This window comes from Hippocampus bargibanti, linkage group LG14 (genome assembly GCF_051943395.1).
Source record: "Hippocampus bargibanti isolate YZ-2025 linkage group LG14, ASM5194339v1, whole genome shotgun sequence".
Lineage (NCBI taxonomy): Eukaryota > Metazoa > Chordata > Actinopteri > Syngnathiformes > Syngnathidae > Hippocampus > Hippocampus bargibanti.
In genome coordinates, this window is record NC_142747.1 from 16,092,145 (window position 1) to 16,115,752 (window position 23,608).

A 23,608-nucleotide genomic window follows, 5' to 3' on the forward strand; every position below is an offset into this window, starting at 1 on the left:
GTTTTATAGCATCTAAAATACCCAAAACACACAGGCTGATATTTTTAGTCAAATGCAAAACACCAATAAAAATGACAAAGTGTCCCAAAACTGCCACAAAATGACCTCGCAGATGCAGAGTTTCAGAAGGTCGCTTGTTCGTGACGTCACGCAAGGACATCTTGCCTTGCTCTAGAATCAAAACAATGGCTTTAGATTCAGAGAAGATGCTTTCTTGTTACTCATCCAGTTCTGAATATGATTCAAATAGTTCTGAAAACTACTTCAAAATGACCTCAGAAAGTTTCAGTTTCAGAAGGTCCCGCCCCCTCATTCGTGATGTCGAAAACAATGGCTTAGGAGAGTTCAGATTCGGAGAAGATGCTTTCTTGTTACTCATCCAGTTCTGAATATGATTCAAATAGTTCTGAAGAGGAAAGTATAAATGTTTGCAATCGATTAAAGAAGTCCTCCTGTATCAATTCGAGCCGTCAGGACTCCAATGTAGCGTATACCAGAAAATGCACAAGATGGCGCCCATGCTGCGTTGGAAATGAACTGATTTGTCTGCTGGGAATTTTTGTGTCAACTAGTATCAAATAGTAGTCTTGGTGCAACACACAACAATTCGCCATCGCGTTATTTATGTGTTTTCCTTCTAATTTCTAATTTCGCCATCACTATTCTTCACTTCAAATTTGAAAACTAGTTATTCATTAACTCATTCACTGCCAGATGTGCAAAAATGTGTCCACTCCAGTGCCAGGGTTTTTGTCATTTTCACTTGAATTCTAAGACCCACAGAATATTGCGTTTTAGGAGTGCATAAACATTCAATACAGCGTTAGAAACCTTAGACTCTCTTCTTTCATCAGAAAAAATAGTTAATTGCTAAGTGATATGGGTCTGAACTTATATGAGCTTGAAATGAGGGCCGCTGTCCAAAATACAATGCAATACATACATATTGGTTTATTTAGTGCTTTAACAACAGCTGAAGCTGGAACAAAGCGCTAAAATGGGGAAAAAAAGGAAATGCTGCCTCCTCTTGGAAGGGAAAAACATGGATGGATATAATGAAACAAAAAATAATAATCACAGAAGTCGGGAATGCTTTGCAATAATCTATATTCATTGACAATTGACAGTTTATACATCAAATTTACACAGGACATACATGTTAGAAGAGATGACTTAACAGGGACTGGGTGAAGACCAAAGGGGGCTGGGGACCGATGAAACGGGAGGGGAGGGGGTCTTCTCACTCAGTGTGCTTTCTGCTGTTGACTTGGCCAAACGGGACAACCTGTCCTTGTTTCGTGTCCACCACAGTAGTGATTTCTGCAGGGTGGGATTGTGCGACGTTTGCAAAGAAATACAGACTTTCACAGTCTTTGTGTGCAGTAGAGGAATTCCTTGCTTTTTGGTCCACTTTGGTAGCCATAATATTGTTCAAAACACAGCTCAAATTTGCCCCCTTGCTAATGAGTTTTCCACAGTTATCAAAACTGCGCATCTTTTTTGTTGTTGTTGTTGTTGTTTTGACTTAAAGATGGCGCCGTGAGTGTGGCTGTCTTTACAGCAGCTTGTGTATTTTGTTTTTATTCTTCCTTTCCTTTCCTCTTCCTTTCATCACTTTGCTGCTGTAAAATATAAATGTCTCCACTGCGAGACGAATAAAGGCTAATCCAATCCAATCCAAAATAAAATAATTCAACTCAGTAAAAATGGCGGACTGGTTCGCATTGCCTCTTGCTTAAGTCAAAAAACATGTGATGAGCAACTTTTTGATATTAAGCTCTAAATGTCATTATGATAAAGTTGACACATACAACCCCAACCATACACGATCAAAGCAATAAACACACACCAGATTGGTATATGTCTTCGAATTCGAACACCAAAAGATTTGTTTTTGTTTTTGAGTCAGTTATAATAATAATAATAATAATAATAATACATTTCATTTATAAGCGCCTTTCAAAACTCTCATGGTCACTTTACAGTCACAGGATAAGTTGTTCTGTGGGTGAGCAGCGCCAGCCACCTGTGCCAGCGTTCACTCAACCCGGAATAACTCAAATAGATAGAAAGCTAGCTAGCAAGCAAGCATATAGATAACTAATAAATAGCTAGCTAGATAGCTAACTCGCTAAATAGCTAATAGTTAGCAAATAGTAAATATCGAGCTATGTAGCCAGCTAGATAGCTAACTAGCTAAATAGCTAATAAATAGCAAATGGCTAGCTCGCTATGTAGCCAGCTAGATAGCTAGCTAGATAGCCAGCTAGATAGCTACAGACCTCATGGGACCTCATATTCAGCATTTTCTCATGATAGTACCTCTTTAAAATTTCAATGTATTTTTTTCTTGATAACAGGAAAGTCAGGTTGAAGTTGATTCATCGATAACATTATTGATATTTTTTTAACTACAGCCGAGGAGTCCCCAACATTTTTTTTTGTACTAATGACAGGTTTTTCGATGTAGGCCATCTTTTGAGTCTTTGTAAACCTTTTGGTATTTCTTTTTTTTGGACCATAAATTCAAGACAGAACATAAGCAAAGTTTTTTCGCGCTAATGACGCTACGGATGACTGCACACTTTAGGACAGGTGTGGGCAAATGTTTGTGCAAGAAAAAAAATCATACAATTAATTTACCCATTAGTTCATGGTATGTAACAGTATAACAGTGGCATGCAGAATTGCGGGGGAGTTCGTGGGAGAATCAGTCAATTAATTTAAAAAAAAAAGTCATGGATAAAACATGTATTTTGGTCCGTAAAAGTTGGTTGGTCCGTAGTTGGTCCGTAAAAAAAAAGGAAAATATAAGATACACGTATGTTGCTCTAGTCACAGGATCAGTTTTTTTGTGGGTGAGCAGCGGCAGCCACACGCGCCAGCGTTCACTCAAACTGGAAGTAACTCAAATAGATAGAAAGCTAGCTAGCTAGCTAATAGATAGCTAGCTATGGCAAGCTCTTTATCGGCACCCAAGCATGAAAAAAACAAAACCCGAACAAATTTGAGAATGGCGCTCTATGTCGTATTTTCAATTCCCGAATAAATTTGTGAATGGCAGTGAATGAATTAATAAACCACTTCAAGAAGAAAATAGCTACTTTAAAGGACAACCGACGTCACTTTTTTGTTTTTTAACTGACACCAGAAACACGTTTTATAGCATCTAAAACACGCAGTATGATATTTTTAGTCAAATGCAAAACACCAATAACAATGACTTCAAGTGTCCAAAATCTGCAAAAAGTTGAGCTGCGAGTTGGACATTTTCAGAAAGTCCCGCCCCCAGTTCGTGACATCACGCCAAGACGTCTTGCATTGCTAGTGAATCAAAACAATGGCTTCAGATTCGGAGAATATGCTTTCTTGTTACACATCCAGTTCTGAATATGATTCAAATAGTTCTGAAGAGGAAAGCATACATGTTTGCAATTGATTAAAGAATTTATTTGTGCCATTTTAAGGCAACATTGGGGGAAAATCTCTCAAAAAAGAGGCACAAAATGGCGACCTCCTGTGGCCACCTCCGTTTCCACAGGCTGATAAATTCTTTATATGGCGCTTGGACGCCCTCTTCTGGCCTTCTGACTTATTTTAGGTGCAACACGAGGTCCCCAGACCAAACAAGTCCAGCAAAATATATTGACGTGATGGAAGGACCGCTACAATGCGTCTTTTTTACGGTCAAGGGCGGTCCTTTAGTGACGTCACATACGGACTCGTCACCAACTCAAAAACAAGACTTCCTGAATATTCAGCGCGAGTCTTAAAACATAAAATATAGCTATATGCGGTGGAATCTTTGTAAAATACGCTCAGTAGAAGTCATTTGAAGCCATTTTACAAATTATGGACACAACTTGTCCGGAGACGTCGGTTGTCGCTTTAATGTCACAAACAGATCCAAACGCTTTGCCCACCCCTGTTTTCGATGGACAATGAAAACAGATTACAGACACTCAAATTAGCCCTTAATTCTGGAAAAAAAAGTCCAAGAAAGTATGCTGAAAGGGCCTGAACGAGCCTTCCAGGGGTGTTGCATGTACAATCAAATCAGATGATGATCTTGATATGTGTCCTACGCCTCAAAGAGCCAATCTTGACCCTCCAAAAGGCTTCCATGCACACACAAAGAAGGCAGAGAAAACAAAACGCTTTTTGAAAACTATCAACCGAGTCACGTAAATGTTTGTTAATCACTAGTTTCTTTTGAGGAGAAGGGGGTGTATGTCATATCGCAGTTTTCTTTTATTTAATTTTTTTGATAAAGAAAAAAGACCCACAGCACCTGATGGCATGAAGGAGTTTGGAAAAAACAGCAAGTTCAGATCATCTCTTACAATTGTGTCCCTGCTGCGAAGGGTCTGTGAGACTATGGAGTAACGTTGGATTGGGTTGGAGGGTGGTGCGAGACCCTAAGCAAAGGGGTGGCGGGGGAAGGGGGGGGGGTCAGCCTTGCGTCTCTTTGCTGAGCTCTCGCTCCCGCTGGCCGCTCTTGCTCATTTTCATTTCCGTCAGTTGGATGTAGCGCAGCACGTTGGTATCTGAAGGAGAAGAAAGCAACAAGGTTTTCGTATCAGTTCAAAAATGACTTGAATGCATTTTACTTTGGAGTCAGCCAGACAATCCTCCATTAAGTGTGTCCAGTTGGTCCAGAATACTGCTGCTTGCCTCTTGTCTCGTAATTTCTACTTCAGCTTCTCACTTGACATTTTACAGGTCTTTTTAATTCATTCACTGCCAGACAATGTGCAAAAATGTGTCCACTCCAGTGCCAGGGTTTTTGTCATGGTCACTCTAATTCCAGGACTCACAGAAGATTGAGTTTTAGGACTACATAAACATTCAATGCAGCATTAGAAACCTTAGACTCTTCTTACTGCATTGTTATTATTATCTGGCTGGCTAGCGAGCTTTCTAGCTGGCTAGCATCTCTCTGTATATCTATTAGCTGTATAGCTAGCTAGCTTTCTAGCTAGCTAGCTATTACCTATTTATTAGCGAGCTAGCTAGCTTTCTATCTGAGTAACTTCCGGGGTGAGTGTGGCTGCCGCTGCTCACCCACAGAAAAACTGATCCTGTAACTGTAAAGTGACCTTGAGAGTTTTGAAAGGCGCTTGTGAATGAACTGTATTATTATTATTATTATTATTATCTATTTGCTATCTATTAGCTTGCTTGCTGGCTTGCTGTCTACCTAGCTAGCTTTATATCTATTAGCAAGCTGGCTAGCTAGCTACCTAGCCAGATATCTATTAGTAATCTATTAGCTAGCTGGCTAGCTGAGTTTCTATCTATTTGAGTTACTTCCGGGTTGAGTGAACGGTGGCGCATGTGGCTGCCGCTGCTCACCCATAGAAAAACTGATCCAGTGACTGTAAAGTGACCTTGAGAGTTTTGAAAGGCGCTTATAAATTAAATGCATTATTATTATTATTATTATTATTATTATTATTATTATTATTATTATTATTATTATTATTATTATTATCTATTTGCTATCTATTAGCTTGCTTGCTGGCTTGCTGTCTACCTAGCTAGCTTTATATCTATTAGCAAGCTGGCTAGCTAGCTATCTAGCCAGATGTCTATTAGTAATCTATTAGCTAGCTGACTAGCTAACTTTCTATCTATTTGAGTTACTTCCGGGTTGAGTGAACGCTGGCGCATGTGGCTGCCGCTGCTCACCCATAGAAAAACTGATCCAGTGACTGTAAAGTGACCTTGAGAGTTTTGAAAGGCGCTTATAAATTAAATGCATTATTATTATTATTATTATTATTATTATTATTATTATTATTACATCAGAAAAAAAGAGTTAATTCCTAAATTATGTGTCTGGAGTTATATGAGCTTGAAATGAGGGCAGATGTCCAAAATACAATGCAATACATACATATAGGTTTATTTAGCACCTTAACAACAGCCGAAGGTGGAACAAAGGGAATGCTGCCCCCTTGTGGAAGGGAAGAAACATTATGAACTAAACTGTCCACAATTTCCACTAACAACCCTGGCTAATCTTAGTCTTGTTCGTCTAGTATCAACTTTTAAAACCAATGCAATGTTTCGTATGTTACGCACGCTCACCTGCAGGCTCGCGGTTCTTGGCGTCTCGCAGGTAGCGTAGGGCACAGTCGTAGTCGCCCAAGTGGTAGAAGGCAATGCCGGCGCGGTACATGGCCTTGAAATGATCCCTCTGATGACTCAGGACCTTCAGACAATATTCCTTCACTCGCTCGTAATTGACCAGCTCGGACTGCAACAGACATGCTGCAAAGAGGAAGGTTGGGGGTGGAGGTCGGGGGGAGGGGGGTCACAATGTTAACACCACAGCTATTTCATAGTGGAAGAGAGCAGGTTATACATTGTATATATACACTTACTATACATACCATGTATAGTAAGGAATTTTTAGGCAAAAAAAAACGACCATGTATAGCAGTGGTTCTTAACCTGGGTTCGATCGAACCCCACGGGTTTGGTGAGTCGGTCTCAGGGGTTCGGTGGATCCTCCGCCACAGAGGTTCACCCCTCAGTCTAGTCTGTAGTTAGTAGGCACAGTCATTGGAAGAAGGGTTCGGGGAATGAGCATCTGAAACTGGTGGGGTTTGGTGCCTCCAACAAGATTAAGAACCACTGATGTATATATAGTAAGGTGTTTTTTTAGCCGAAAAAAAAACATGTATAGTAAGGCATTTTAGCACAAAAGTAACAATGTATAGTGAGGCGTTTTTAAGCCCAAAAAAAGACCATGTATAGTAAGGCGTTTTAGCACAAAAAAAAGACCATGTATAGTAAGGCCTTTTTGCACAAAAAACGACCATGTCTAGTAAGAATTTTTAGCACCAAAAAAAAAAAAAAAAACACCATGTATAGTAAGGCGTTTTAGCACCAAAAAAAGACCATGTTTAGTGAGACTTTTTAATGAAAAAAAAAACAACCATGTATAGTAAGACTTTTTAACCCGAGAAAAAAAAGACCATGTATAGTCAGGCATTTTTAGCCGGAAAAAACGACCATGTATAGTAAGGCATTTAGCACCAAAAAAAACGACCATGTATAGTAAGGCATTTACCACCAAAAAAACCGACCATGTATAGTAAGGCGTTTTAGCCGAAAATAACGACCATGTATAGTAAGGCATTTAGCACAAAAAAAATGACAATGTTTAGTAAGGCATTTTTAGCCGAAAAAAAAAAACGACCATGTATAGTAAGGCATTTAGCACCCAAAAAACGACCATGTATAGTAAGGCATTTAGCACCAAAAAAACAACTATGTATAGTAAGGCATTTTTAGCCGGAAAAAACGACCATGTATAGTAAGGCATTTAGCACCCAAAAAACGACCATGTATAGTAAGGCGTTTTTAGGCCGGAAAAAACGACCATGTATAGTATGGCATTTAGCACCCAAAAAAAAAAACGACCATATATAGTAAGGCGTTTCAGCCGAAAAAACCCACCATGTATACTAAGGCATTTTTAGCCCCCCCCCCCCAAAAAAACGACCATGTATAGTAAGGCGTTTTTAGCCGAAAAAAAAAAACCACCATGTATAGTAAGGCATTTAGCACCAAAAAAACAACTATGTATAGTAAGGCATTTTTAGCCGGAAAAAAACGACCATGTATAGTAAGGCGTTTTTAGGCCGGAAAAAACGACCATGTATAGTAAGGCATTTAGCACCAAAAAAAAAAAAAAACGACCATATATAGTAAGGCGTTTCAGCCGAAAAAACCCACCATGTATACTAAGGCATTTTTTAGCCCCCCCCCCCAAAAAAAACGACCATGTATAGTAAGGCGTTTTTTAGCCGAAAAAAAAAAAACCACCATGTATAGTAAGGCATTTAGCACAAAAAAACGACCATGTATAGTAAGGCGTTTTAGCCGAAAAAAACGACCATGTATAGTAAGGCATTTAGCACCAAAAAAAAACCACCATGTATAGTAAGGCGTTTTTAGGCCGGAAAAAAAACGACCATGTATAGTAAGGCATTTAGCACCAAAAAAAAACCACCATGTATAGTAAGGTGTTTCAGCCGAAAAAAAACACCATGTATAGTAAGGCATTTTTAGCCCCCCCCCCCCCAAAAAAAGACCATGTATAGTAAGGCGTTTTTAGCCGGAAAAAACGACCATGTATAGTAAGGCATTTAGCACAAAAAAACGACCATGTATAGTAAGGCATTTAGCACAAAAAAACGACCATGTATAGTAAGGCGTTTTTAGGCCGAAAAAAACGACCATGTATAGTAAGGCGTTTTTTGGCCGGAAAAAAACCACCATGTATAGTAAGGTGTTTTTAGGCTGGAAAAAACGACCATGTATAGTAAGGCATTTAGCACCAAAAAGAAAACGACCATGTATAGTAAGGCGTTTTAGCCGAAAAAAACGACCATGTATAGTAAGGCGTTTTTTGGCCGGAAAAAAACAACCATGTATAGTAAGGCATTTAGCACCAAAAAAAAACTACCATGTATAGTAAGGCATTTTTAGCCCCCCCCCCCCCCAAAAAAAAGACCATGTATAGTAAGGCGTTTTTAGCCGGAAAAAAAACGACCATGTATAGTAAGGCATTTAGCACAAAAAAACGATCATGTAAAGTAAGGCGTTTTTGGGCCGGAAAAAACGACCATGTATAGTAAGGCATTTAGCACCAAAAAAAAAACACCATGTATAGTAAGGCGTTTCAGCCGAAAAAAACCACCATGTATAGTAAGGCATTTTTAGCCCCCCCCCAAAAAAACGACCATGTATAGTAAGGCGTTTTTAGCCGGAAAAAACGACCATGTATAGTAAGGCATTTAGCACAAAAAAACGACCATGTATAGTAAGGCGTTTTTAGGCCGAAAATAACGACCATGTATAGTAAGGCGTTTTTTGGCCGGAAAAAAAACCACCATGTATAGTAAGGTGTTTTTAGGCCGGAAAAAACGACCATGTATAGTAAGGCATTTAGCACCAAAAAGAAAACAACCATGTATAGTAAGGCGTTTTAGCTGAAAAAAACGACCATGTATAGTAAGGCATTTAGCACCAAAAAAAAAAAAAAAACGACCATATATAGTAAGGCGTTTCAGCCGAAAAAACCCACCATGTATACTAAGGCATTTTTAGCCCCCCCCCCCCAAAAAAAAAAAAAAAAAAAAAACGACCATGTATAGTAAGGCGTTTTTAGCCGAAAAAAAAAACGACCATGTATAGTAAGGCATTTAGCACAAAAAAAACGACCATGTATAGTAAGGCGTTTTAGCCGAAAAAAACGACCATGTATAGTAAGGCATTTAGCACCAAAAAAAAACCACCATGTATAGTAAGGCGTTTTTAGGCCGGAAAAAAACGACCATGTATAGTAAGGCATTTAGCACCAAAAAAAAACCACCATGTATAGTAAGGTGTTTCAGCCGAAAAAAAACACCATGTATAGTAAGGCATTTTTAGCCCCCCCCCCCAAAAAAAAGACCATGTATAGTAAGGCGTTTTTAGCCGGAAAAAACGACCATGTATAGTAAGGCATTTAGCACAAAAAAACGACCATGTATAGTAAGGCATTTAGCACAAAAAAACGACCATGTATAGTAAGGCGTTTTTTAGGCCGAAAAAAACGACCATGTATAGTAAGGCGTTTTTTGGCCGGAAAAAAACCACCATGTATAGTAAGGTGTTTTTAGGCTGGAAAAAACGACCATGTATAGTAAGGCATTTAGCACCAAAAAGAAAACGACCATGTATAGTAAGGCGTTTTAGCCGAAAAAAACGACCATGTATAGTAAGGCGTTTTTTGGCCGGAAAAAAACAACCATGTATAGTAAGGCATTTAGCACCAAAAAAAACCTACCATGTATAGTAAGGCATTTTTAGCCCCGCCCCCCCCCCCAAAAAAAAGACCATGTATAGTAAGGTGTTTTTTTAGCCGAAAAAAAACGACCATGTATAGTAAGGCATTTTAGCACAAAAGTAACAATGTATAGTGAGGCGTTTTTAAGCCAAAAAAAGACCATGTATAGTAAGGCGTTTTAGCACAAAAAAAAAAGACAATGTATAGTAAGGCCTTTTTGCACAAAAAACGACCATGTCTAGTAAGAATTTTTAGCACCAAAAAAAAAAAAAAAAAACACCATGTATAGTAAGGCGTTTTAGCACCAAAAAAAGACCATGTTTAGTGAGACTTTTTAATGAAAAAAAAAACAACCATGTATAGTAAGACTTTTTAACCCGAGAAAAAAAAGACCATGTATAGTCAGGCATTTTTAGCCGGAAAAAACGACCATGTATAGTAAGGCATTTAGCACCAAAAAAAACGACCATGTATAGTAAGGCATTTACCACCAAAAAAACCGACCATGTATAGTATGGCGTTTTAGCCGAAAATAACGACCATGTATAGTAAGGCATTTAGCACAAAAAAAATGACAATGTTTAGTAAGGCATTTTTAGCCGAAAAAAAAAAAAACGACCATGTATAGTAAGGCATTTAGCACCCAAAAAACGACCATGTATAGTAAGGCATTTAGCACCAAAAAAACAACTATGTATAGTAAGGCATTTTTAGCCGGAAAAAACGACCATGTATAGTAAGGCATTTAGCACCCAAAAAAACGACCATGTATAGTAAGGCGTTTTTAGGCCGGAAAAAACGACCATGTATAGTAAGGCATTTAGCACCCAAAAAAAAAAACGACCATATATAGTAAGGCGTTTCAGCCGAAAAAAACCCACCATGTATACTAAGGCATTTTTAGCCCCCCCCCCCCCCCCCCCAAAAAACGACCATGTATAGTAAGGCGTTTTTAGCCGAAAAAAAAAAAAACCACCATGTATAGTAAGGCATTTAGCACCAAAAAAACAACTATGTATAGTAAGGCATTTTTAGCCGGAAAAAACGACCATGTATAGTAAGGCATTTAGCACCCAAAAAAACGACCATGTATAGTAAGGCGTTTTTAGGCCGGAAAAAACGACCATGTATAGTAAGGCATTTAGCACCAAAAAAAAAAAAAACGACCATATATAGTAAGGCGTTTATGTATAGTAAGGCGTTTTTACCCCCCCCCCCCCCGAAAAAACGAAAAAGTAAACGACCATGTATAGTAAGGCATTTTAGCCGGAAAAAACGACCATGTATAGTAAGGCATTTAGCACCCGAAAAAAACGACCATGTATAGTAAGGCGTTTTTAGGCCGGAAAAAACGACCATGTATAGTAAGGCATTTAGCACCAAAAAAAAAAAAAAACGACCATATATAGTAAGGCGTTTCAGCCGAAAAAACCCACCATGTATACTAAGGCATTTTTAGCCCCCCCCCCCCCCCCAAAAAAAAAAAAAAAAACGACCATGTATAGTAAGGCGTTTTTAGCCGAAAAAAAAAAACGACCATGTATAGTAAGGCATTTAGCACAAAAAAACGACCATGTATAGTAAGGCGTTTTTAGCCGAAAAAAACGACCATGTATAGTAAGGCATTTAGCACCAAAAAAAAAACGACCATGTAAAGTAAGGCGTTTTTAGGCCGGAAAAAAACGACCATGTATAGTAAGGCATTTAGCACCAAAAAAAAAACCACCATGTATAGTAAGGCGTTTCAGCCGAAAAAAAACCACCATGTATAGTAAGGCATTTTTAGCCCCCCCCCCCAAAAAAAAGACCATGTATAGTAAGGCGTTTTTAGCCGGAAAAAACGACCATGTATAGTAAGGCATTTAGCACAAAAAAACGACCATGTATAGTAAGGCGTTTTTAGCACAAAAAAACGACCATGTATAGTAAGGCGTTTTTAGGCCGAAAAAAAAACCACCATGTATAGTAAGGTGTTTTTAGGACCATGTATAGTTTTGCACCAAAAAAAAACAACCATGTATAGTAAGGCGTTTTAGCTGAAAAAAACGACCATGTATAGTAAGGCATTTAGCACCAAAAAGAAAACGACCATGTATAGTAAGGCGTTTTAGCCGAAAAAAACGACCATGTATAGTAAGGCGTTTTTTGGCCGGAAAAAAACAACCATGTATAGTAAGGCATTTAGCACCAAAAAAAAACTACCATGTATAGTAAGGCATTTTTAGCCCCGCCCCCCCCCCCCCCCCAAAAAAAAGACCATGTATAGTAAGGCGTTTTTAGCCGGAAAAAACGACCATGTATAGTAAGGCATTTAGCACAAAAAAACGATCATGTAAAGTAAGGCGTTTTTGGGCCGGAAAAAACGACCATGTATAGTAAGGCATTTAGCACCAAAAAAAAAACACCATGTATAGTAAGGCGTTTCAGCCGAAAAAAACCACCATGTATAGTAAGGCATTTTTAGCCCCCCCCCAAAAAAACGACCATGTATAGTAAGGCGTTTTTAGCCGGAAAAAACGACCATGTATAGTAAGGCATTTAGCACAAAAAAACGACCATGTATAGTAAGGCGTTTTTAGGCCGAAAATAACGACCATGTATAGTAAGGCGTTTTTTGGCCGGAAAAAAACCACCATGTATAGTAAGGTGTTTTTAGGCCGGAAAAAACGACCATGTATAGTAAGGCATTTAGCACCAAAAAGAAAACAACCATGTATAGTAAGGCGTTTTAGCTGAAAAAAACGACCATGTATAGTAAGGCATTTAGCACCAAAAAAAAAAAACCCACCATGTACAGTAAGGCGTTTCAGCCGAAAAAAACCACCATGTATAGTAAGGCATTTTTAGCCCCCCCCCAAAAAAAACGACCATGTGTAGTAAGGCGTTTTAGCTGAAAAAAACGACCATGTATAGTAAGGCATTTAGCACCAAAAAAAAAAAAAAAAACACCATGTATAGTAAGGCATTTTTAGCCCCCCCCCCAAAAAAAAACGACCATGTATAGTAAGGCGTTTTTAGCCGGAAAAAACGACCATGTCTAGTAAGGCGTTTTAGCACAAAAAAAAAACACCATGTATACTAAGGCATTTTTAGTCGAGAAAAAAACTGCCCATTTATATCGGAAGACGTTTAGCACAAAAAAGACCATGTATAGTAAGGCGCTTTTAGCCTAAAAAAATTACATGTATAGTAAGGCATTTTAGCATGAAAAGAGACCATGTATAGTAAGGCGTTTTAGAACGAAAAAAATAATTTGTATAGTAAGGCGTTTTTGATAAGAAAAATCGACCATGAATCGTAAGGTGTTTTGTTTTTAAGGAAAATAGACAAGTAGGGTGGAATGAGGATGGAACCCTGGACCTCTTTGTTGGGAAGCAACACACTAACCACTGGACTACGAGGTGGGTCATGTGCACTCTACATTGTGCTATATAAAAAACGACCATGAATAGACAGGCGTTTTTTTGCACCCCCAAAAAATTAACATGTATAATAAGGCGCCTTTCGCCGGAAACAAAGACCATTTATATTAAGGCCTTTTTACCCGAAAAAAACAACCATGTACTGTAGTAAGTACCATAGTAAGGTAATTTTATCACCAAAAAAAAAATCACAAAATGTGTCGGAAGGCGTTTTTTACCCGAGAAATTGGCCATCTATAATAAGGCCTTTCTATTCATGACAATACACAAGAAGTTTAAAGCCAGGATTGAACCCTTGACCTCTGTGATGGGAAGCAAACGCACTAACCACTCAACTACAAGGCATAGGGCATATACACTCCAGATTGTGTCATGTAAAAAATGACCATGTAACATAAGCCGTTTCTTTTTATACGAAAAAAAAACGACCATGTAAAGTAAGGCGTCTTTGACGGGAAAAAAACGGCATGTATAGTAAGGCATTGTTAGCTCCAAAAAAACCCACCATGAATAGTAAGGCATTTTAGCACAAAAAAACGACCATGTATAGTAAGGCATTTTTAGCCGAAAAAAAAACGACCATGTATAGTAAGGCATTTTTAGCCGAAAAAAAACGACCATGTATAGTAAGGCATTTAACACCCAAAAAAACGACCATGTATAGTAAGGCATTTAGCACCAAAAAAACAACTATGTATAGTAAGCCATTTTTAGCCGAAAAAAACAACCATGTATAGTAGGGCATTTAGCACAAAAAAAACGACCATGTATAGTAAGACATTTTTAGCCGGAAAAAAACAACCATGTATAGTAAGGCATTTAGCACAAAAAACACCATGTATAGTAAGGCATTTAGCACAAAAAAAACGACCATGTATAGTAAGGCATTTTTAGCCGGAAAAAAACAACCATGTATAGTAAGGCATTTAGCACCCAAAAAAACGACCATGTAGTAAGGCATTTTTAGCCGAAAAAAAAACGACCATGTATAGTAAGGCATTTTTAGCCGAAAAAAAACGACCATGTATAGTAAGGCATTTTTAGCCGAAAAAAAACGACCATGTATAGTAAGGCATTTAACACCCAAAAAAACGACCATGTATAGTAAGGCATTTAGCACCAAAAAAACAACTATGTATAGTAAGGCATTTTTAGCCGGAAAAAAACAACCATGTATAGTAAGGCATTTAGCACCCAAAAAAACGACCATGTAGTAAGGCATTTTTAGCCGAAAAAAACGACCATGTATAGTAAGGCATTTTTAGCCGAAAAAAAACGACCATGTATAGTAAGGCATTTAGCACCAAAAAAAACGACTATGTATAGTAAGGCATTTTTAGCCGAAAAAAACAACCATGTATAGTAGGGCATTTAGCACAAAAAAAACGACCATGTATAGTAAGACATTTTTAGCCGGAAAAAAACAACCATGTATAGTAAGGCATTTAGCACAAAAAAAACACCATGTATAGTAAGGCATTTAGCACAAAAAAACCACCATGTATAGTAAGGCGTTTTTAGGCCGGAAAAAAACGACCATGTATAGTAAGGCATCTTTAGCCGAAAAAAACCACCATGTATAGTAAGGCATTTAGCACCCAAAAAAAAACGATCATGTATAGTAAGGCATTTAGCACCAAAAAAAAACGACTATGTATAGTAAGGCATTTTTAGCCGAAAAAAAACAATCATGTATAGTAGGGCATTTAGCACAAAAAAAACGACCATGTATAGTAAGACATTTTTAGCCGAAAAAACCACCATGAATAGTAAGGCATTTTTAGCCCAAAAAAAAACGACCATGTACAGTAAGGCATTTAGCACAAAAAAAGAAACGACTATGTATAGAAAGCCGTTTTGAGCCCCCAAAAAACGACCATCTCGTAATGCGTTTTTATTATGAAAAAAAAGACCATGTACAGTAAGGCCTTTTTACCCCAAAAAAACTACCACACATAGTAAGGCGTTTTTAGCACGAAACAAACACCATGTATAATAATTTGTTTTTAGGCCGAAAAAAAACAACCATGTACAGAAAGAAGGTGTAGGGATGTCCGTTTTGTTGAGAGCCATATCCTGGCTGTTTTTGGTCCCATCCTTCTCCTGCACATCTCGTTCAAATGGTCATCTCATCGACAAGGTCTGCGACCTGAAAAATTGAATCCCCGCCCCTCTGACAGGACAGAGGAAACGGCCCTCTTGTGGAGAGTTTGCATGCGCTCTGCTTTCCTCTCACATTCCCCAAAAAATATGTCAGATTAGTGAATCACTCGAAATTGTTCATCTCTGTGTGCCCCGTGATATGCTAGCAAGCAGTTCAGGGTGTTCCTCGCCCACTGCTCGAAGACAACTGGCAGCTGTGTGACTTGCACTTTATTACAATCCAAGGTCAGCAGCAGTTGTTTTTACCGTGAGGTCTTCGATCCAGAAAATGGAACAGCAATCCACCAAAGCTTTTACATTAGCTAATGCACGAAATAACATTAGCTTTTTGTACACACACATGCACACACACACACACACACACACACACACACACATTCCTGTTTCAATGGTTTTATGAGGTCCGGATAACTCCAGATAAGGAGTGAGGACCTCTGTTGCTGCTAAGTTTAGAGACGAACTAGTGTTACATTTGAACACTAAATAGCACCCCATTTCCCACTCCAACTTAATTAAAAACAAAGAAATAAAAAGTGGAGTTGAAACTGAAACAACAGCAGGAGTGAGGTTTCTGAATGGGGACATTCAAAGTCCTCACCGCTGTAGTGAATTTGGTTAAAATATCGTTTTACTTTTTGTGGTATGAACTTTTTCCTCTCATTAAACACACACACACACACACACACACACACACACAACACACACACAATGAGTAAAAAGTGTGTGTATCCAAGTGAAATTAAAATACACACCAAAAAAATCATTTTGGGTAAATTTGTGAGGACCTCTCTGAAACTTTAACAGGTGCATATATAGACCCTCTCGAAGCCTTTAGAATGAAAAACTTGTGAGGACCGGCCAAAAGGTCCTCACTTGTCAAAAATGCCTCACGACGTATGGTATAAGATGTTAGTGGTCCTCACAAGACTAGTCATACAAACACACACACACACACCCTTTTAGTCCCCAGAAGGTTTTAAATGGCTGCCGATGGCTCAGATATCTTATCACTCACGCCCTGCTCCTCTGCTGATCGCAACCAATTGTGGTTTCTGCTTTCAGTTTCCCCCCGTTTATCGCTCCCCCTCCCCCATAACTGGATCTCTTCATCTTTGTGAAATGTCAAAAGAGCTCCCTTTCCATTTGCACTCCTCATCCTGGTGTGTCACAACTCTTTTTTTAACCATGGTCTCATCCTGTCTCTCTCTCTCTCTCTCTCTTCTCTGTCTGCCCTTGACACACAGACAGCTCGGCGAACTACATGAGTCAGGGACGATTAGCCTTGAGGCAGGTTAAGTCAGGGAGTGAGAGACGGAAGGGGGGATGCAATGGCGGGAGATGTGGTGACACTCATGAGGTGAGTTTGGGTGAGGCGGAGCAGTGTGTTAAAAGCTGTTATTGCCTCCCTACCTGTCATCCACCGTCAGTGTCAGAGTGTGTGTGTATGTGGGCAAAAATCCAATGTAAGACAAGGTGAGGCAGGCCAAAGACCAAATGTTCTATCCAGTAAGGAGAAGGAAGTCATTATGTACAATGCAATACAGTACATACATATTGGTTTATATAGCGCTTCAACAACAGCTGAAACTGGAACAAAACGCGAACGTGGAAAAAAGACAAAAATCGCCCCCTCGTGGAAGAGGAAAAAAACATTTCCAGAGGTCTGACCGGCGCGTTATCGGCACCCAACCATGTGTAGCTTTATCTCTTGAGAGCGTCATACTCCAGACTGATATGATTTTGAAATTTACTAGCTGGTTATCTAGCTAGCTATGTAGCTCGCAATCTAGATGGCTATGTAGCTGGCTACCTAGCTAGCTATCTATCTGCTATCTATTAGCTGTCTAGGTAGCACAAAAAATAGCCGATGATACTACTGGATAAGACATGGCTGGCCGAAGTCAGCTGATAACTGGGCTGCCGCGCCCTGTTGGCCCATTAAGCAGATGGATGGCATGCCGGAGCAAGGCTACTGTGCTGAAATGCATTAAGGGGCTGATTATGACGGGGCACTTGGAGCAGGTGGGGCGCACACACACACACACACACACACACACACACACACACACACACACACACACACACACACACACACACACACACACACACACACACACACACACACACACACACACACACAAACTCCATTAAAAACAGCGAAGCTACATCCCTGAAACTACACTCTGCACTTGGAGACAGTCTGCCAGTACATTTGTGGCTTCTTTTTTAATTACAAGCAGTATTACATCACAGCAGGCGAGAAACCTTAAAGGACAACCGACCCATAACAATAATAATAATAATAATAATAATAATAAATTTCATTTATAAGCGCCTATCAAAACTCTCAAGGTCACTTCACAGTCACAGGATAAGTTTTTCTGTAGGTGAGCAGCGGCAGCCACACGCGCCAGCGTTCATTCACCCGGAAGTAACTCAAATAGATAGAAAGTTAGCTAGCTAGCTAATAGATAGATTTTTTTAAATGCCCATATTTGCTGTCTGTCTCAATGTTATACTTAACAGCCATCTTCAAATTAGAGGGGTTTTGCTTACTCTATCTGCCAAATTTTTGCTTTTTGTAAGTTAATTACATTTTCTTTCACCCTGTAGCACTTGCATTTCAAATATGTGCTCACAAGCTAAAGCATTTTTTTAAATAGGGTAACTCGTAAGTCAAGGTATTATACTGTATTTTGATAGAACAGCGACCTGTTATTAAAGGCATGAGAACTCTTTTAAAATAAATGTCAGAACACATCTTAAAGGACAACCGACGTCACTTGTTAGTTTTTTAACTGACATCAGAAAAACGTTTTATAGCATCTAAACTACCCAAAACACGCAGTATGATATTTTTATTCAAATGCTAAATACCAATAAAAATGACTTAAAGTGTCCAAAATCTGAAAAAAAATTGAGCTGCGAATTGGGCATTTTCAGAAAGTCCCGCCCCCAATTCGTGACGTCACGCCAAGACGTCTTGCATTGCTGGAGAATCAAAACAATGGCTTCAGATTCGGAGAATATGCTTTCTTGTTACACATCCAGTTATGAATGTGATTCAAATAGTTCTGAAGAGGAAAGCATACATGTTTGCAATCGATTAAAGAATTTATTTTGTGCCATTTTGAGGCAACATTGGGGGGAACTGTCTCACCCAAAAAAAAAGGCACAAAATGGCGACCTCCTGTGGCCACCTCCGTTTCCACAGGCTGATAAATTCCTTATATGGAGCTTGGACGCCCTTTTCTGGCGGCTTTTGGGTGCAACACGAGGTACCCAGACCAAACAAGTACAGTAAAATACATTGACGTGATCGAAGGACTGCTACAATGTGTCTTTTTTACGGTCAGGGGCGTTCCTTTAGTGACGTCACGTACAGACTCACCAACTCAAAACCAAGACTTCCTGAATATTCAGCGCGAGTTTTAAAACGTAAAATATATCTATATGCAGTGGAATCTTATTAAAATACGCTCAGTAGAAGTCATTTGAAGCCATTTTACAAATTATGGACACAACTTGTCCGGAGACGTCGATTGTCCTTTAAAGGATTCACGCTACTTGGCTTTGTGTACATTAGCATTAATGGATTATGTAACACAGTAGCAGATCAATAATTGATGTCGCCATTACAGAGTATTGGTTGAGAATGAAACATATAAATCCTTGTCCCCGAAGAGTTGACGACCCTTTTGGCCTCTCCGACTGAGGCAATTTCTCCCCAAATTACGACGAGATCTATCAGATACGCTTTGGCTTTACGTTAATTGGAAATGCGGAAATTTACGGGAAGGTTTTGCGACGAAAAAAGGCAGACAAATGAGATGTGAAGCTGCACAAAGGGAGCGAGCGTCTCAGGCGAGGCAGGGAGTTTTGTCTTAATGAGGAACCTGATGTGAGCATAGCAACGGAAGAGTGAGTCGAGGTTTAATGGGATGCCACAACGCTGACTGGCGCCAACTAATAATCGGCGAGCGAGTGAAAATGTAGGACAAGGAGACAACAGTATAAATGCACTGTACGGTGCAAGAAAGTCTACATTAGATTTGTTGTTTTAGCAAGATTCTGATTTTAAATAACAACAATGTTACTCAGTGGAGCAGCTACTGAGTCCAAGAAACACCATTATAACTGATATAATACAAATAATAATAATATTAATAATACATTTAACGCCTTTCAAAACTCTCAAGGTCACTTTACAGTCACAGGATAAGTTTTTCTGTGGGTGAGCAGCGGCAGCCACACGCGCCAGCGTTCACTCAACCCGGAATAACACCAATAAATAAAAAGCTAGCTAGCTAGCTAATAGATAACCAGCCAGCCAGCTAACCAGCTAATAGATATCTAGCTAGCTGGATAGATAGCCAATAGATTGCCAGCCAGCTAGCTAATACATAGCCAGCTGACTAGCTAGCTAATAGATATCTAATAGATAGCCAGCTAGCTGGATAGATAGCCAATAGATAGCCAGCTAGATAGCTAACAAACAGTGAATAGATAGCCAGCTAACAAGATAGCTAGCTGGATAGATAGCTAATATATAGCCAGATAGCTAGCTAATAGATCGCCAGCTAACTAGCTAGCTAATAGATATCTAATAGATAGCCAGCTAGCTGGATAGATAGCCAATAGACAGCCAGCTAGATAGCTAACAAACAGTGAATAGATAGCCAGCTAACAAGATAGCTAGCTGGCTGGATAGCTCGCTGGATAGATAGCTAATAGATAGCCAAATCAGTTAGCCAAAGCTAACGGGGCTAACTGCTATCCTCATACACAGGCAACTTATTTTTGTACTTTGGATCCACATAAATGGTTTAAAACCGGTATCTCACATTTTGGCTGGAAATGTTACTTTTCCATAAAATGTTAAAGTTGAGTGGATTTTCTATTTTAAAATAAATAAGTTTGAACGTACGTGTAGATCGAGTAAAAGGTTTCTTCAGCCGTCATCTGTACTTTTTTGAAGGTGTCGGCCATTTAGCTCCTCATCTGAAGAGCTTTGTCAGCGAACTAAAATTGTGCATTATTTTACCTGAGCTTGCATTGAATGATTTAAAGGGAATAAATGTAGCCATTTTGAGTGACCGCGATTGACGTCAAACTTGATCTTTTCCGCAGCTCGGCAGCCGTCGCTCTCACGCCTCCACTGGCTGACGCTCCCCCGTGAAATTATTTAGCGAGCCAATCAGATTTAATTGGTGAAATGGAGTCACACGTCGCCGGTGCTTATGTTGGTTACAAAAATAGAACTTAGTCTCCGTCACTTAAAGGACAACCGACACCTCTGGACAAGTTGCGTCCATAATTTGTAAAATCAATATGATTCAAATAGTTCTGAAGAGGAAAGCATACATGTTTGCAATCGATTAAAGAATTTATTCCATGCCATTTTGAGGCAACATTGGGGCAACAATTGATCAACAGAAAAGAGGCACAAAATGGCGACCTCCAGTGGCCACCTCCGCTTCCACAGGCTGATAAATTCCTTATATGGAGCTTGGACTCCCTCTTCTGGCGGCTTTTGGGTGCAACACGGTTCTCAGACCAAACATGTACAGCAAAATACATTGACGTGATGGAAGGACGCTACAATGCGTCGTTTTTACGGTCAGGGGGCGGTCCTTTCATGACGTCACGTACGGACTCGTCACCAACTCAAAAACAAGACTTCCTGAATATTCAGAGCGAGTCTTAAAACATAAAATATAGCTATATGCGGTGGAATCTTATTAAAATACGCTCAGTAAAAGTCATTTGAAGCCATTTTACAAATTATGGACACAACTTGTCCGGAGACGTCGGTTGCCCTTTAAGATACAGCTAAAAGTCTGCGAGCAAATGAAACAAGCTGTGTGAAGAGACACAAAGTAGGGATAGATTGAAGCAAGTCGATTAACAGAGGAGGGAAATGGAAAACACCACCTCTCACACCGGATTACTATGACGCTACTTGTCGTTTTGAACTCATTTCCTCACTGGAACCATCTTGTAATCGTTTTAAGACACTCCTCGGCCCCGCTAATTAGTCGACTGTCGATCATCTTGTAATTAGTTCTGCAGGGAGATACCACAGAGAGAACCATCCCCATGGAATAATCCCCCATAGCATTCGGCATTTCGTCGCGCATTGCTCACAGAATCTGCTTTCAAGGGATAAATGAAGTGATGGCGTTACGGATTGTTTGTTTGTAATTTCAAATGATTGGAAGGGATGAGGTGCAATTTACTTTTAGCATGATGATGAATAGAATGCTATTATTTGTTAAAGGACAACCGACGTCGCTTTTTTGTTTCCTAACTGACATCAGAAAAACGTTTGATAGCATCTAAAATACCCAAAACATGCAGTATGATATTTTTAGTCAAATGCAAAACACCAATAAAAATGAGTGAAAGTGTGCTAAAACTGCAACAAATAAAGCTGCGAATTGTGGATTTTCAGAAACTCCCGCCCCCAGTTCGTGACGTCACTCCAAGACGTCTGGCATTGCTTGTGAATCAAAACAATGGCTTCAGATTCGGAGAATATGCTTTCTTGTTACACATCCACTGATGAATATGATTCAAATAGTTCTGAAGAGGAAAGCATACATGTTTGCAATCGATTAAAGAATTTATTTGTGCCATTTTGAGGCAACATTGGGGGAAAATCTCTCAAAAAAAGAGGCACAAAATGGCGACCTCCTGTGGCCACCTCCGTTTCCACAGGCTGATCAATTTCTTATATGGCGCTTGGATGCCCTCTTCTGGCCTTCTGGCGGCTTTTGGGTGCAACACGAGGTCCCCAGACCAAACAAGTACAGCAAAATTGACGTGATGGAAGGACCGCGAGAATGCGTCTTTTTTACGGTCCTTTAGTGACGTCACGTACGGGCTCATCACCAACTCAAAAACAAGACTTCCGGAGTATTCAGTGCGAGTCTTAAAACGTAAAATATAGCTATATGTGGTGGAATCTTTGTAAAATACCCTCAGTCGAAGTCATTTGAAGCCATTTTACAAATTATGGACACAACTTGTCCGGAGACGTCGGTTGTCCTTTAAATGAATTATGTTGTGATTTTTTTTTTCCCAAGTTCTCAAATGTCAATTTTCTATCTTGGCAGAGCATACGCCAAAATAAACTTCCAACAGTGGAGTCAGTTTGCACACTTCACCATTGACCACCATTCCCAAAATAGTTGCTGACTCAGGATTAATGTTCATCTGCTTAAATATTTATACCAATGAGGAAACTACATCGCTGCTCGCCACCATTGTCGGGAATAGTTTGGGGTGGGGTTAATGTTGCTAAAGAGGATAAAGAGCAGGCCGCGGCAGGGCCATTGTTTTGGTTTTTTTTCTTTAAATGTGGTATTTTCTGTTTAGCGTCAGCTTACTTGTTCTTGGGAGTAAAAGCAGATACGCCAATAGCATTAAAGCGTGGTTTAATAAAGCTTTTTTTTTATTAAAAAAAAAAGCCTTTTATTGAAGTTGTCTGTGCTTGAAGACTCAGTTTTGTTGCTGCTTTTTGCATGAGTGGTCACTGAATGACACTACCCAGACTTTTGGCTTGTTGCTTCGCTTGGCAACTTGTTTTCTTCTTGCAGTCTACCAAACAAGCTGCTTAGCACTGGATGAATGAACAACGTTTTGGGGGGCATCACCCACAAAAACTACATTAAAATGTCCTGCTCGGTTCTGTCGAGTGTCATCTATAGACACTGGTGTTTTGTTTTTTTACTTGAATTGGATTGGATTCGCATTTATTTGTCTTGTGGTGGAGAACTTTACATTTCACAGCAGCAAAGTGATGAAAGGAAAGGAAGAAGTAGAAAGACAAAATACAGGAGCTGCTGTAAAGGCAGTCCCTCTCGCCGCGCAACAACAACAAAAAATGTGACACAACAAAAAAGACACATACACTCTTCAATCTTAAGCACTTTCTGCACCTTCTTTGTCGCATGAAACAGTTCTAGATAAAAGAGGAGAGCGTCCTTTTCACCAGTGGATCAGGGACGTTATGCTGGAATGTGCACGTTTGCTAAAAGCTAAATGTTGAAAGCAAACATGAATCTATGAAACCGTAGACTCTCTTCTTTCATCAGAAAAAAAGAGTTAATTCCTAAATTATATGGGTCTGGAGTTATCTGAGTTTAAAATGGGGGCGGCTGTACAAAAAGCA

The 23,608-nt window shown here is 39.4% G+C and overlaps 1 protein-coding gene across 1 annotated transcript in view; it reads right to left on the bottom strand.

The window, feature by feature from the left end:
* Positions 1-139: 139 nt before the first annotated feature.
* ttc9b (tetratricopeptide repeat domain 9B) overlaps positions 140-23,608 on the bottom strand; it is a 31,004-nt gene continuing 7,535 nt past the window's right edge. Inside the window, exons 2-3 of the mRNA XM_089014417.1 lie at positions 6,094-6,276; positions 140-4,547 (exon numbers count right to left, since the gene is read on the bottom strand). Coding sequence (XP_088870543.1) covers positions 4,453-4,547; positions 6,094-6,276 — 278 coding nt within the window. The 3' untranslated portion in view covers positions 140-4,452. The remainder of the gene's footprint in view (positions 4,548-6,093; positions 6,277-23,608) is intronic.